We start from the raw sequence: 13,452 nt of genomic DNA on the forward strand, positions 1-13,452 counted from the left end.
AGAATGGGTTTACAGGTTAAACCGATAAGGTGGCCAACTTTTTTCGAAAAAAAAATTGTGACTGCAATTTTTGTTGACCTTTAAAAACGTCATGAAGACAGGTGGCTTTGGCACCTGGTGGCGATGAGCTCCAGCTCTCTCACACTACTCCATAATTCCTTCTGCCTTCCCATCTTAGAATATACGATAAAAAGAATAATATAGCACAAAATAAAATGGGATTTACTTCTCCTCTACCCTCAGATCTAGCAGGTCATCTCTTATTAGTTTTCTGGCTTGTCCATTGTTGCGCATGACTCTAATATGCATTTTGTTCTAAAAATAGGCGAATGTAAAAAGGCTGCCAAGATCCTGAACAGCTTCATCGGTATGTAAACCAGATCCCTTTCCACGCCAGTGGAATCCAATCACTTAAGTATTCTGGGGCTAATTACGCGGTCATTTCTGACATTGGTCCACGTAGATCCGTTAGCGGCGGTCGGACCCGATAAAATGATTCCGCCCAATATCATAGCCAATGCCAAGGGGCTAGCTATCTTCACGGTAGTGAAGGCCGGTTTTTTGTTTTCTGGACGAGCAGGTTCAGGGCTAGTGGTAGCACGCCTGGCAGATGGCGGATGGTCAGCACCCTCATGCATCGGGGTTGCGGGAATGGGGGTTGGAGGGCAAATTGGTGCTGAGTAAGTCTGCCTATTCTCATTTTTGCTCGCTTCAGCATGAAGTATCCGACCGAAACTTACTCCTCCATTTGGATAGAATCACCGATTTTGTGTGCATTTTGAACACCAAGGATGCGGTCAAGACATTTTCCCAGGTGGGCAACGTCACGCTTGGAGGGAACATTAGCGTTGCGGCGGGTCCCATCGGACGGCAGGGCGAGGTTGCCGGTTCGACCAATCTCAGAAATATCGCGGCCATCTACTCCTATAGCAAAACGAAGGGCTTATTCGGTAGGTGACGCGCATTCTCGTTCTTCCTAAGCCTAATGACGAACTAACGAGAGGGTTGGTTAGCTGGTGCGTCCATAGAAGGCTCGATCATAGCCACGAGGGGAGATGCTAATGAGAAGTTCTACGGCCGTAAGGTGACCCCGAGCGAACTTCTCAGCGGCTCGGTTGCCCCCCCTCCTCAAGCCGATCCCCTGTATCGCGCGCTGAACGCGCGGGTAAATCGCACGGGAGTTCCCTCAGCTCCTGCGGGTGGCCCCACGGGGAGCATGTACAATTCGACGCCCGTGTATGGTGAGGATGCAAGCGAATGGGCCGGCCAGACTCGGCGGACTTCGTCCACAGGGCCTTCCGCCGCGCCGGCTGTCAGCCGTCCCCCCTTCTCTCCCTATTCCCAGCCGCCCCCCTCCTATTCGTCGTCGACCACGAACCCGCCCAATGCATTTGAGAAGCGCACCTATCCTGCGCCCGCGCGGGCCCAGGCACCCCCTCCTCGTCCCCCCCCTCCCCCACGTCGCCCCAAGGAGCCGACCGCGGTAGCACTCTACGACTTTGCGGGCGAACAGCCGGGCGATTTACCCTTCCATCAGGGCGACATCATTGTCATCACGCGGCGCACCGAAAGCCAAAATGATTGGTGGGAGGGGCGCTGCAACGGCAAGGAAGGAAGTGTAAGTATCCGTTCGAGCTTCGCCTAATTTTTTTTCCCACGATTATATCAATTGAGTTCAAGCTGAGCTTTTTTTTAACCCCCTCTCCTTCATGCCTAGTTTCCTGCAAATTACTGCAGAGTGGACCCTCAATAGTATAGTCAATAACAATATCAATGAAAAAGGTAATAACTTGAGCGGCATATTACGCAATGCTTCCGGTGCTTATGCTTTGGTTTTTTTTCCTTCCTTCTATGCCAATGGAACGTGTCCAGCATCATGGCATGAGAGAGGGGAGAGATATGGGAATTTCTGTTCTACAAGATCTTGAGCAATTACCTTTTTCAACGCTTTTAATTTCCGGTTTATCTATCTATCTATATATATATGTTATTACCAATCCCTTTACTGTTTTTGCATAAAGAAACTTTCTGCGCCCCCCCATCTTGTAACAACGTTTTTTCCACGTTTTAAGGCACTCTAGTTCCCTCGACTCTTAATTCGTAAACTTGCAAACTCACCCCAAATCAGTTTGTGTTGACATTACTGTCCAAGCCCAGCATTATTGGATCCGCTGTGGTGAGATCGAATTAAGACTGAGAGGGCGGAAATGAACCTTGTAGGATTAGGCAAGAGGAGCTGATGTGTGACTGAGCAATTTGTCACTAATAGCGTGATGATGGCGAAATTGTAAGCAAATTATGTGAGAGAAGGACGGGGAGGGAAGGGTCGAAGGCGGAAGGGAAGGGCGCAAGGGAGCATTGGCTGCGGAGGCTGGCTGCGGGAGGCGCTACGGCCAGGGCTGCTCACAAAGCGCTTCCGCCGGGCGAGCAAACTCTAGGATGGGCTGGGAGGGGGAGGCGAGATTCGTCTTGGTGGAACCACATCAACCACGCAAAAAGTACGCAAACAATCCTTGGTGGACTTTGAAAGCGTCTTATCATCAACCTTGTCACTTTGCGACACAGAGCACGGCGGTGTCACGCTGTGGAACGCGCGGGCGGTGGATGCTTTGGGATGGCCCAATGTCATGGAGGAGCTATGCAGCATCGGCGGTGGGACCAGCAGGAATCCAGGAAGGTGCAGCTCCCTTATTCATGTGCGCTGCCGATTCCTTCACGCGCTTTTTGTGCACAAGAGCCACGACAGCGTCGGTGCACATTAACAAGTCATTAGCCGCCGAGCCCGTCGCAGCCCGCGGCCGCACCCGAGCCCGAGCACCAGTTCCAATTGCGGGAGGAGGGGGTGTCCGGCCATTTCAAGCCGGCATTTAAGCTTCCCCCCGAGTGACAGATGGTGAGAAAATACAGGGGGAGCATCGAATCTTGTCTGTGTGCGAAAAAACAGAGATCGGGCGGCGGCTGGCTGGGCCTGAGTCGAATCCGCCTTATCTAAGCCAGGCCCTCGAGCGGAATTCGGACTGGCAAAAGAGGATTTGGAGGAGGGATTTAAGGTTCCCATTAGGGTTTTTGGTTTTTTTGTGCGCTGGCCATGGCCTTCAGAGCTGGAGGGAGAAAGTATGAAGGAAGAGAGCCAAAACCTTCTTTCCCCTCCCTCAGTCGCCCGCTCTCTTCCCTTATTTATCCTTTCCTCCACCCCTTCCCCCCCCCCCCTGCCCGCGGCTCTCCTGCTTGGCCCCCGCCTGCCCAAATCCCCGCCGCAGTATACCAGCCCCTGGTTCATGGCCATCCGGCCCCGCGCATTTTGATAGCCATCTCGGTTCTGCCGATTGATCCGCCGCCGCTATTCCCCCCCCCCCTGCATCTTGCTGCCCTCGCTGGGATGTGCGTGATATAGTCGACACACCGATTAGCACAACTGCTCGTTAGGGACGATGTCGGCTGATCTCTCTAAATTATTTTAGCTTATACACTGTAAAACCACTCGCATATAGCCTATCTTCTTAATATTATTTTCGGGAGCCGCGGCATAATACCATGTACGGAGTGCTCGATGATTTAGAAAATCGCCAAAAGCGGCTGAAGGTCGGGCGCGCGTGCCAACCTTGTCGTCTTAAAAAGATCAAATGTGACGGGGTGAGTCGTGGCCCATCGCCTCTGCAATGCGATGCCGGATTTTGTTAACTCACCGCCGCTCTTTCTTTTCCCCTCCCCCCCCCCCGGTTAGCTCCATCCTTGCATGCAATGCAAAGCACGTGGCAGGACCTGCTCTTACGGGAGAGACAGCCATGCCGTGCCCCAACCCCTACAATACATGGACGCGGGGGAGAAGGGATGGCGCTACGAATCCCTGGTCGAATCCTTGTCGCCAAGAGATAGCAGCTCGGCCCTCAAGCGCTTCAACCATCACCTCGCCTTATCACCATACGCACAGCAAGATCCCTCCTGCAGTCCCAACCCTGCTCCCCCCATTGCCGTCCCCGACAATGACAATATGTACGTTGGCGGAGGGTGGCGTTACCCGAGCACGCGTCCGCCCGTGGAGAATAAATACCGGCTCACGGCTTCTCATGAATTATCGACTAACAAGATGGTCCAATCCTTTCAGAGCATCTACGAGAAAATCACGCTCGGGATCGCACGCTTTGGAACCGTGGTGGAGGCCAAGGCGGAATCCCATCCCCCCGGCCTAACCCACCCACCCGAACTCCCGCCACCCCTGGTCCAGGAGAAGTTGATCGAGATTTACTTCGGCTCGCATCGCTACGAGTTTCTGCCGATCATCCACAAGCACCTATTCCTTCAGCAGCTCCGAGGGCCAGCCTCAGGCCCCATCTCACCCCTACTCCTCAACATCCTGTTCGCACACGCGGTCAAACAGGCCGACCCGGACGTGTGCACGACCCCGTCGATTGCGTTTTTCCGGAGAGCTCAGGGTCTCCTTGGCGACTTCCTTGACGAGTCGCGTGTCAGCACGGTGCAGGCACTCTTGCTGATGGCCCTCTACGAGGACGGACACGTGCCCGCGAGAAAACGCGCTTTTCAAGCTTGGACCTATTCTGGCATGGCATGCAGGATGGCCTACGATCTGAATCTTCATTGCGATGGCGAGGAGGGGGAGATGTCGCGCGCCGAGCGTGAACAGCGACGGCGCGTGTTCTGGGGTTGCTTTGTCGTCGACAAACTGATTGGCGTCGCGACCGACAAACCTAGCATCATCCACCCGGCGTCCATTCTCGTGCCAACCCCCGTTTGTGACCCCGAGAGTGACGAGCGGGAGCGCCAGGTCGTGCAAGACTTTTACCACCTCTTGAGACTGGTGGAGATTCGAACTCAGGTCGCCGACTTTGTGCGTTCCACCGTGGTGTCCGACGATCCCGAATTCGAGAACCGGGTCTCGTTTCTCGAACAGCAGCTGAACGACTGGCTAACAAGGCTACCCGAGCATCTGCGGTATACCGTCAACATGTTCATCCCTCCCCCGCCCGGGATCCGCCCGACGTCCCCGCGTGTAGCCTGTATGTTTTGCAAGCTTGAGTGCACTGGCGCTCCCGAAAGGATGGGCTCCAATGCTAACCCGCCTCTCTACCCTCTCCCCTCCCTCTTATAGACCTACACTTGCTTTTCCACTCCACTGCCATCGCCCTCTTCCAACCCTATCTCTACTCCTCTAATCGTACGCAGGACCAGCGCTGCAGCGTCCTCGCCGGAAACGTCGTTCGAATAGGCTCCTACCTTGAGGATTTTCCTCGACTCACCGTCTTCCTGCACGGCTCCGTCATCCTTGTCACGGTACGCGCCTGCATTTCGCATGCTATCAACCATCTGTCGAGCGACCAACTGATTGCAGGCTCGTCGCTCCACATGCTTTTTTCAGGCACCAAGATGATCCAGCGATTGTCCCAGAATCATAATTTTATCGCGCCTGAGGATGGAGAGAGTATGGTGAAGCTGACCGACCCGTTGATCCAGGTTGGTAGTGGGATACATTTACATATGCCTTCGGGGCCATTTTCCTACACGAATATGAAACCTAACCTGGGACCTCTCTTCTAGGCGATAAACGAAGTGTTCTATGCTAATGGGGCGCCCCCTCCATGCCCGCTTCCAACTTCTTCTGCTCCCTTATCCTCCCAAACCACGCATGCCTCTGGCCCTTCGCACCTCCAGCCCTCCGGCCATTTTTCCGAGCGTACCGATGTCCGGCTCTCCCCCTCTGGTCCGCAGAGCGGATCTGCTGGGGGCCCCAGAGACACCGCCGAGGACAAAGAGAGGCGAGAACTGCACCCTTGGAAACCCCTGCCCGCCGATAAGCGGGGATGTAGCGAGGAGCTGATGCTAATGATGGACTCGACGGAGTCGGCGGAAATGATTCGAAATAATTTCAAGGTGGAGTACTCCGCGGCGGGTGGCACGCTTTCAGGCCCGGTGTCCGAAGCCGAGGGACGAGAGTATGGGATGAACCTCTACTCAATAGATCCCCCACCTCCGTCGTCCTTCGTCGGGGAACGGGCCTTCGCGTCTCAGCCTCCTCGGAAAGCACCCTCCAGCGATTCCCAGCCGGCCCCGGCGCCCACGATGTCCTTCGTCCGGTACCCAACGGAAGGGTTCATCCATAACGATCCGATGGGCGGCTATCCATGCGAGGCTGCGAACTCCTCCCGCATCAACCCCGGAGCCCACCCCATTGCCCCGGACGAAATGGGGCAGCAACTCGCGAGCCACCCCCCACCCTCTAGCTCCGCCGATCTAGACACCCTAGGCCCATTCTTGGTGCAGGTGAACGAGTTCAATGAGATTGAATTTTCAGAGGCGGCCTCCGCGGAGGAAGGGCTGGCTACTCCTTCGCCGCACGATATGACCGATTTTCACCCCTCTCCATCTAGACACAGCCTGCATCTTCATCCCCCGCCCCCGATCCATCCCCAGGTCTCCGCCGGCGCCATATCACCCGGCAAGGTCCAGCGCTCCTCGGCCCCCTACCACCATCCCGTGTCCTCCAAACACTTCCACCCCTACTCTCCCCGGCCCTCCTCGTCACGAGAGACCCTCTACCGACACCAAAAGTCAATATCATTGTCTTCCCTGCCCACCCTCCACTCCCCCTCCTCCTCGATACCAAGTGCAAAGAGCGTGAACGGACCGAGAGAGCCCAGGAGAGCTTTAGCAAGTCCTCACCCGGGCGAGCTCCCGGTTGCCCTCACCGCCTCTGTCCCCTCCACCAACGGCTCGCTGACCCCGGTGCCCCTGGCCACCTCACTACCGTTACCGGCCGAAATATCCAAATAATTCCCCTCCCCCCTCCTAAACCTTCCCCCTCTTCCTCCTCCCCACCGCCTCCGGAGCTATTTATTTACTCTGAATCTCCATTCTTATATACTTTTTTTTATAGCTGTTGTAATGTTGATCTCATCTGAATATTGTTGGAAACTGTATGGATGTACAACAATTAAACTGATTACCTCCCCTATTTCCTTAGGAAAAAAATGTATATATCTTGTTTTTATCCTTTGTTTTCGTTTTTTTTTTATCTCTTCCCCTTGTCCTTCTTGATCTTACATTGCTCCTTTTTAAATTTGTTTTTACCTTCTTATGCTTCCTCCTCAAATTTCAATGATGACACAAATAAAAGGGATCACATCTTCCTCCATCAGGATTGAGTCCTGCGTTTGCCAAGGCTGAACCACAATAAATATATGTGTATATTATAGATTCCAGGTGGGAGGAGAAAAGAATAAACAATAGACAAAATCCAGTGAAATAAAGAGAGTTTGTATATATATTGTGTTTTGTTTCAGTCATTTGGGAGAACTAAAAGACAAGCGGACATGGATTTCTTTACAACATAAACAAACAGAAGAAATAGAGGTGACATGTTAGGGTGCAATGGTGTGAGAGTAGAGAAGAAAAAAAAAATATTATGTGACGCTAAAGCATAGGAGCGGTTTTCGAGGGAAAAAAAAGTGGTAAAATTTATGATGTGTAGAAGGGAGGGCAGAGTGAAGGCGAGACGCATTAGTCACGACTGCCACCGCCGCCCAAGAAGGAGCTGGGTGGTCTCATTGAATTCCGCGATGGAGGCTGCTGCTGCTGCTGCTGCTGTTGTTGTTGTAGCTGCTGTTCCTGCTGGGGGTTCAGAACCATGGAGGCCGTCTGCCGTCCCACGCCGACCGAGGGCTCGACCTCGTTCATGAGAGCATAGGAAAACCGTGCACTGGCGGGTCTGCTTGTCCCGGGGGAGGAGGTTCTCGACTCCGCGGGGGGATTCAGGGCAAACGAGTTGAGTGACAATGACGAATAGTTCTTGCTCGCCCGGAACGAGGCACTCATGGGCGAGTTTGGAGTGGAAAGGGTGATGTTGCCCTCGGCGGTTCCCGGGAGCATGGCGGCTTGTCGGAACGCCTCCTGCTCCTCGAAGAAGCGCGCTCGCTTGGCCCGGAGAGTTCTCCGGTGGTGGCGGTGCAGCACCCAGAGCAGAAGAAGGGTCAGCATCACAAAGGCAAACACGGCCACCCCGATGGTGGCATACACCCAGGTGGGAACCTCTCTGAACGAATCCGGCGGCTTGTCGCAGAAGCCCATGTCGTTGCAGGCCCCCGAGGTGCACTCTCTGTCCTGCTCGCACCGCGAGCCAAGGGGATTTGCCTGGATACAAGTCTGGCTGCCCATATCGCAGAAAGTCCCCAGCCCACAGTTGTCTCGGATGATTTTCTGGATGATGCTGTGCTCGCCGTCGTATCCCGCACGGCGATACTCCGTAATGTCGACCACGCACGGCTGTCCAAGCGTCTTGACCTTCAGCTCACAGATCTGATTAAGACAGATCCCGTGCTGTCCCTCGCATTCGTCGTCGCGGGAGGGCTCACACGACGAATTCAAGGGCTTCAACGGCATGCACTTCAGATTATTATCGGGACAGTAGCTGACGTTCTGAGGGCAGCGCACGGGGAGGGGGATGGCATTGTTCCATCCGGGAAGATAGTCCTGATTGGAACAGCCTCGGTAAACGCACGTCTTGTTCGAAGGATCGCACGCAAGCATGATGTTGTCGCAGCTATCTTGATAGCGGTGCGTGGGGGTGTACACCGGGGAGGGGTCGCATGCCTCACCCCACGCCTTCGCACTTACAAGGGTTGGGAGGAAGAAGAGGGCGATAAGGATGCAGAGCCATGTGAGGAGGGAAGTGTCCAAGGTCCTATGGAGGGGCTGGAACCGTCGAGCCATGTCGTGTGGAACCCCGTAGAAATACACAATAATTTAGAGAGATGGAGGGATGCAGAGATGTAGAGAGGGCTAGATGCAGCTCAGGATGATAATCTTGGAAATCCTGGGCTGAAGCGCAATCGGATTGAAGAGTCGAAATAGACTGGCGCAGAGAAAGTGGGTAAACACCCCTTCCCATATTTTTTTCTATTTCTGGTGTGAAGACTGTGTGCCGGCTGATTGGCCGATCCTCAATTCATTAACTCGAGTTGCACAAATCGAATCGAGACGATAAAAATAACAGTCCCACCCAAGTATTTCCGGAATAGCATGGCGCGGCCAAATAGGCGAGAAGGAAGTCTGTAGAGAGCAGCTGCGCGCGCTGGGGAGCGCTTAGCATAATGGGTGGGGGAGGGGAGGGATCGCCTGCATCTCTGCAACTGTGTGTCATGGTCTCCTTGGCCGGCTGGGGATGAGCTGCAGCACCAGGGCAGACAGCTTTTTCCTTTTTTTTTGCACGTTGCTTAATAATACCGGAAAACAAATAATTGCGCAATGAATAACAGCAATTAAATATGCATCAAATGGAAAATAAAGATATTGACATTTCGAGAGCAAGGTTTGGCAACTAGTAAGAAAGGCGATACCGGCTTGAAGGATTCATAAAAAAAAATCTGGTCCCTGCTTGCATCCAAACAATCCAATATGAAAAGGCTTCTCGAAATAGAAAGAGTAATAGTTGCACGGCATAAATTACCAGACTCTAGTTTTTTTTTTTTCTCTGCTCCTTCTAGGCAGTCCCCACCACGACTTCCTGGACTCGCGTCGCAACTCCCCGTCTCTTGCTCGTGATGAAGTGGAAGAAACCGATGCCCGAGCGAGTAATGAAGAAAGGCTCCTCAAGAGGTGCTTTTCAACCGATACCTTCTCGTCCTCCGTCCGAGGCAGGGATACCTGTCGTACTCCACATATATGATCTGGTAGCTCCCGTTTGATTTGATTGCCTACCCGTGGGGAGAACGTTAACGGGATTGTTTCCAATAGTTGCCACCAAGCGCACTCTCCATTTTGGCCACCTCGTTTGGAATAGGCGTGTATCACACGGGAGTTGAATTACGTGGCAAAGGTAGAGAGGCCTTGGAGTAGTAGAGGTTCATTTGGCCGGTTGCTCACTCTTTGAATGGCTTTAGAGTATTGTTTTGGCGCGCATCCTTATGACTTTAGTGGGATATTCTCGGTACGTCCGAAAGTCGGACCGCAGGGGGTTATATACAAGTAAGTGCTGAGATGCTTCTAATGGTTGGGCATACCGAGGCCTACTATCGATTCCTTGATAAAGAAAATCCATCTTCATGGGGTATTGCCAATTGACCGACGCTGAAATCAACCGCGTCCTCCACCGGCTTGCACGCGAGTATACGGGCGCGTCCTATCATTTGCTTGCGCGGTAGGCTATCTACCTCCGAGGCAAACGGAATTAATTGGCATGACTAAATCTTTTCGTTTCATCTCGACAGAAATTGCAATCATTTCGCGTCAGATTTGTGCCAGCAGCTCATCAATAAAATTCCGCCTGACTGGGTGAATCGAGCAGCCCGTATTGCTTCGTGTTTCCCCTTTTTAGTGCCCGCCTCCTGGATCAATCCTCCGGTGTTCGGCCAACAAGGTGATCTTTCCTTACTGAACCCCTCCCGCCTTTGGCATCCGTCTCTTGTATCTTTCTGGGCTAACTTATAGGCATTTTAGGGTACGAAGCATCCAACGAAAAGCCAAAGTCCTGGCGGAGATCCTGGTCCCGCGACGACACTCGGGATGACCGAAGATTTTGCAGAAAATCCTGGCTGCAAAGATAGTGCCCTCTGGACGATGCATCTCAATACCATCCGCTGTCAATGGCCCTCTGCCCCTTCTCCATTGTAAAATACTAAATTAATTTAATAGGCCTTTTTTTTCTTTTTTCTTTCCCTGTGGGAGCCAAAGGAAAAATAGGCTAAAGCGATGTTTAATAGGCCGTATTTTTATTTACTTTTTATTTCGCACTAGTTATTTTACTGATATCTTCATCGGCATACCACCAGCATTTTTTTCCCCATCTACATACATATACATATATATATATATATATTTTTATTATTCTCGTGAATAAGGATAATAAGATCTCGGTTAATATCACATCCAATGCTACAATACAAGTTGGGTATTTACAAAAGGTGCTCCTCCTTCAACACTCGAACATAGCACACTTCCACTTCCAGCTCCGCACCCAGCAGCACGTCGATCCAATTCTTTTGCTTCTCAGAGAGCCGGTCGCCTGGCCCCTTGACCTCCACCATTTTCGCCTTGTTCATATCGGAGTTCCATAAACTAAGAGCGAGGATTAGTTAACCACAGTGGGATGCAGGGGAGAAGAAGGACTGCTTTCCAATTACCATAGATCGGGGAGCCCAGAACTCCGGTATTCCTGTGCCAAAAGTCTGCACACTTGTGCCAGTGCGGGCCCTCCTATGCACTGTAGGGGAAGGAAAATTAGTCAATGGGCTCGCCACAAAGCCGGACTATTAGTTCGTATTGGTGATTACCTGGGAAACCTCCTCTAACTCCCACTGCTCATACTCCCACGACAGCCCGATGCAAAGCGTCGCACGCGGCCGCTCTCTTTCATCCGCCTCACGAAGCAGCCCCAGAAAGTCGCCGCTGGATATTTGCGAAATGCGTCGGTTGATTTCGACACATCGTGTGGAGTAGAACGCATCCGTTCCAAAGTCTAGAGGAGCACTCTGAAAGCTTGTTTCGAATACCCCTGAAACGGGCATAAAGAGAATGTCCCAAAAGAGAAGCGCAAACTAGAAAGGACGATAGGCAGACAAAGGAGCCGTTGGTTATTCATGGGAGTGCATCAGGAAAACAGAGGCAATAATATCTACCAAGGTAGTGATAATTCCATTCTCGCAGTGGTAGCTAATACAATCGTGAGTATCGGAAGATGAGTTATTTTTAGTAATATAAAATATTTCTACACCTACCCTTTGTATCCCAGTGATCGATAATAACCCAGCGCCAACTCTTCCACAGATACCTCGTCTCCATCTTTTGCCCGCCACAACGATTTTTGCCCCGTTATCGAATCGCTCACACGCTCCCCATAAATTATCTTTTCTTGGGCCTGACGTAGCGCAAGATGCGTAAAGTCATGTTGATCGCGCTTGGGGATTTTAAGCTCACGCTCTAGCCGCATGATACGCCGCTGAATCGAGGACAAATGCGCTGGCAAAAAGTAACAAAAGGGGGGTTAGTACCCCGCACAGAAACAGGATATGGACAACCACTGACCCACTCCCACTCCAGAGTCCACCAACGCCTCTAAACACGTCTCCAACGCCTGTTTTTTCCCCTGCTTTGGATCCTCTGAATATCGTGCGAGCACCAGCGCGAGCCTATCGTACCATTCCCCGCGCTTTCCTTGCCGAAACAGATACTGCCCAAGGAGCTTTCTCAGCAGTTCCTCCTCGAGTTTGAACATCTTCATCTTCCCAAGAATATTCGCACACTTCTCAATAATCCGGGTATAAACAGCTACAGCGCTATACCGCCTTAGAAAGTAACTGCGGCCCTCCGCTTCCTCCCAATTGACAACAAGCACCTCCCACAACGGGACAATCTCATCTAGCACCTGCATCACCCTAGCCATTCCCGCTTCCTCTACCACTTGGCCCTCCAGAAGCTGGTCAATCTCAGACTGCAGTTTCAACGCGGACTCATACTCGACGACAGCCTCACGGCTCGGGAACACTTGAGTGCGCTCAGTTTTGTACATGGGATAGTTGCGTTTTTCAATGCGCGCAAGAATACTTGTGGTCATTCTTTTTTCGTCGTGGCCACTGGAACGATAATAAACTAGATGGAGGCGGTGAAAGATCTCGACCACCGTTCGATCCAATTGAATGCAGTATCCTAAATAGATGAAATGAGAGTGAGTCGGGCTTATCCCACTCTTGGTCATGTAGAAATAGGTGCCTGTCTTTTCAGTGATCTTGGCTATGACCTGCTCCCGACGGCTGTGCGGCTTGGTAAGTCGAAATTCGGTGGCCAGCGTTGCTTGGGTAGAACTTTTCTGAATCATCTCGAGTAGGCTCTTTCTCTTTAGCAGATATATGTCAGTGATACGAGATACATGGATAGGGGTAGAGAATTATAATGGGATCTCCTACATTCTTTGAATTCACCTTCGCTTTCAACCCACATACTTCCTTGGCTACCTCCTTCAACTCATCCACACTGCATATTGTTAATGCCTCTTCAACCGCACAAATCCCCGTCATGTTCCGGACAAACCCAACACCTTCCAACTCTCTGCACGCCTCATTAACATCTCCCACATCAGTATATTTTAACTCTCTGACGCGAAACCATGCGTCCCGTTTTCTGAGGAACAGGCGAACGAAAAGGATCTGGGATGGCCGTGAGAGCGATCTGAAAGAGTCAAAAAGCGTCAATTCGTTAATTAGAAAGAGTTTTGATTCGGATGCAAGAACAGTGTCAAGTATTTCGACAAAAAGGTCTAGGTAGAGTGTACGGGGGAAATGGACGGGTAAATCCTCGCCCGAGGAGGCTATTGATGAAAGGGTAGTTGGGGGAACATCCTCTAGGGACTTTGGCTTCTTTGAGGAGAGTGGACTTGGTATGTCGGGCAATGCACGTTTATTCATTGGATGTCATTACTTGAGGCACGAATTCACCTTCCTAGGCCCTACT

General features: G+C 51.9%; 5 protein-coding genes across 5 annotated transcripts; 3 read left to right on the plus strand and 2 right to left on the minus strand.

Annotated features, from left to right (window-relative positions):
• Positions 1–215: 215 nt before the first annotated feature.
• On the plus strand, positions 216–1,753 carry VTP21DRAFT_9881 (uncharacterized protein; the record flags this gene model as incomplete). Its single annotated transcript, XM_069400876.1, has 6 exons — positions 216–252; positions 326–367; positions 464–680; positions 757–950; positions 1,014–1,618; positions 1,718–1,753. The coding sequence occupies 6 exons, from the start codon at positions 216–218 to the stop codon at positions 1,751–1,753; spliced, it is 1,131 nt and encodes a 376-aa protein (XP_069253607.1).
• Positions 1,754–3,534: 1,781 nt separating this feature from the next.
• Positions 3,535–6,786, plus strand: VTP21DRAFT_9882 (uncharacterized protein; the record flags this gene model as incomplete). Its single annotated transcript, XM_069400877.1, has 4 exons — positions 3,535–3,633; positions 3,725–5,015; positions 5,108–5,469; positions 5,554–6,786. The coding sequence occupies 4 exons, from the start codon at positions 3,535–3,537 to the stop codon at positions 6,784–6,786; spliced, it is 2,985 nt and encodes a 994-aa protein (XP_069253608.1).
• A 726-nt stretch (positions 6,787–7,512) lies between these two features.
• Positions 7,513–8,721, minus strand: VTP21DRAFT_9883 (uncharacterized protein; the record flags this gene model as incomplete). Its single annotated transcript, XM_069400878.1, has 1 exon — positions 7,513–8,721. The coding sequence occupies one exon, from the start codon at positions 8,719–8,721 to the stop codon at positions 7,513–7,515; it is 1,209 nt and encodes a 402-aa protein (XP_069253609.1).
• A 684-nt stretch (positions 8,722–9,405) lies between these two features.
• VTP21DRAFT_9884 (uncharacterized protein) lies at positions 9,406–10,553 on the plus strand (the record flags this gene model as incomplete). Its single annotated transcript, XM_069400879.1, has 7 exons — positions 9,406–9,432; positions 9,495–9,680; positions 9,745–9,826; positions 9,891–9,975; positions 10,040–10,147; positions 10,218–10,366; positions 10,438–10,553. 7 exons carry the CDS (start codon positions 9,406–9,408, stop codon positions 10,551–10,553), a joined length of 753 nt encoding a protein of 250 aa, XP_069253610.1.
• A 348-nt stretch (positions 10,554–10,901) lies between these two features.
• On the minus strand, positions 10,902–13,406 carry VTP21DRAFT_9885 (uncharacterized protein; the record flags this gene model as incomplete). Its single annotated transcript, XM_069400880.1, has 8 exons — positions 10,902–11,064; positions 11,130–11,209; positions 11,280–11,543; positions 11,625–11,658; positions 11,724–11,964; positions 12,031–12,651; positions 12,715–12,838; positions 12,909–13,406. The coding sequence occupies 8 exons, from the start codon at positions 13,404–13,406 to the stop codon at positions 10,902–10,904; spliced, it is 2,025 nt and encodes a 674-aa protein (XP_069253611.1).
• Between the last annotated feature and the right edge of the window lie 46 nt (positions 13,407–13,452).

The sequence above is a fragment of the Calcarisporiella thermophila genome, assembly GCF_041956535.1.
Source record: "Calcarisporiella thermophila strain CBS 279.70 unplaced genomic scaffold VTP21scaffold_6, whole genome shotgun sequence".
Classification (NCBI taxonomy): Eukaryota; Fungi; Calcarisporiellomycota; class Calcarisporiellomycetes; order Calcarisporiellales; family Calcarisporiellaceae; genus Calcarisporiella; species Calcarisporiella thermophila.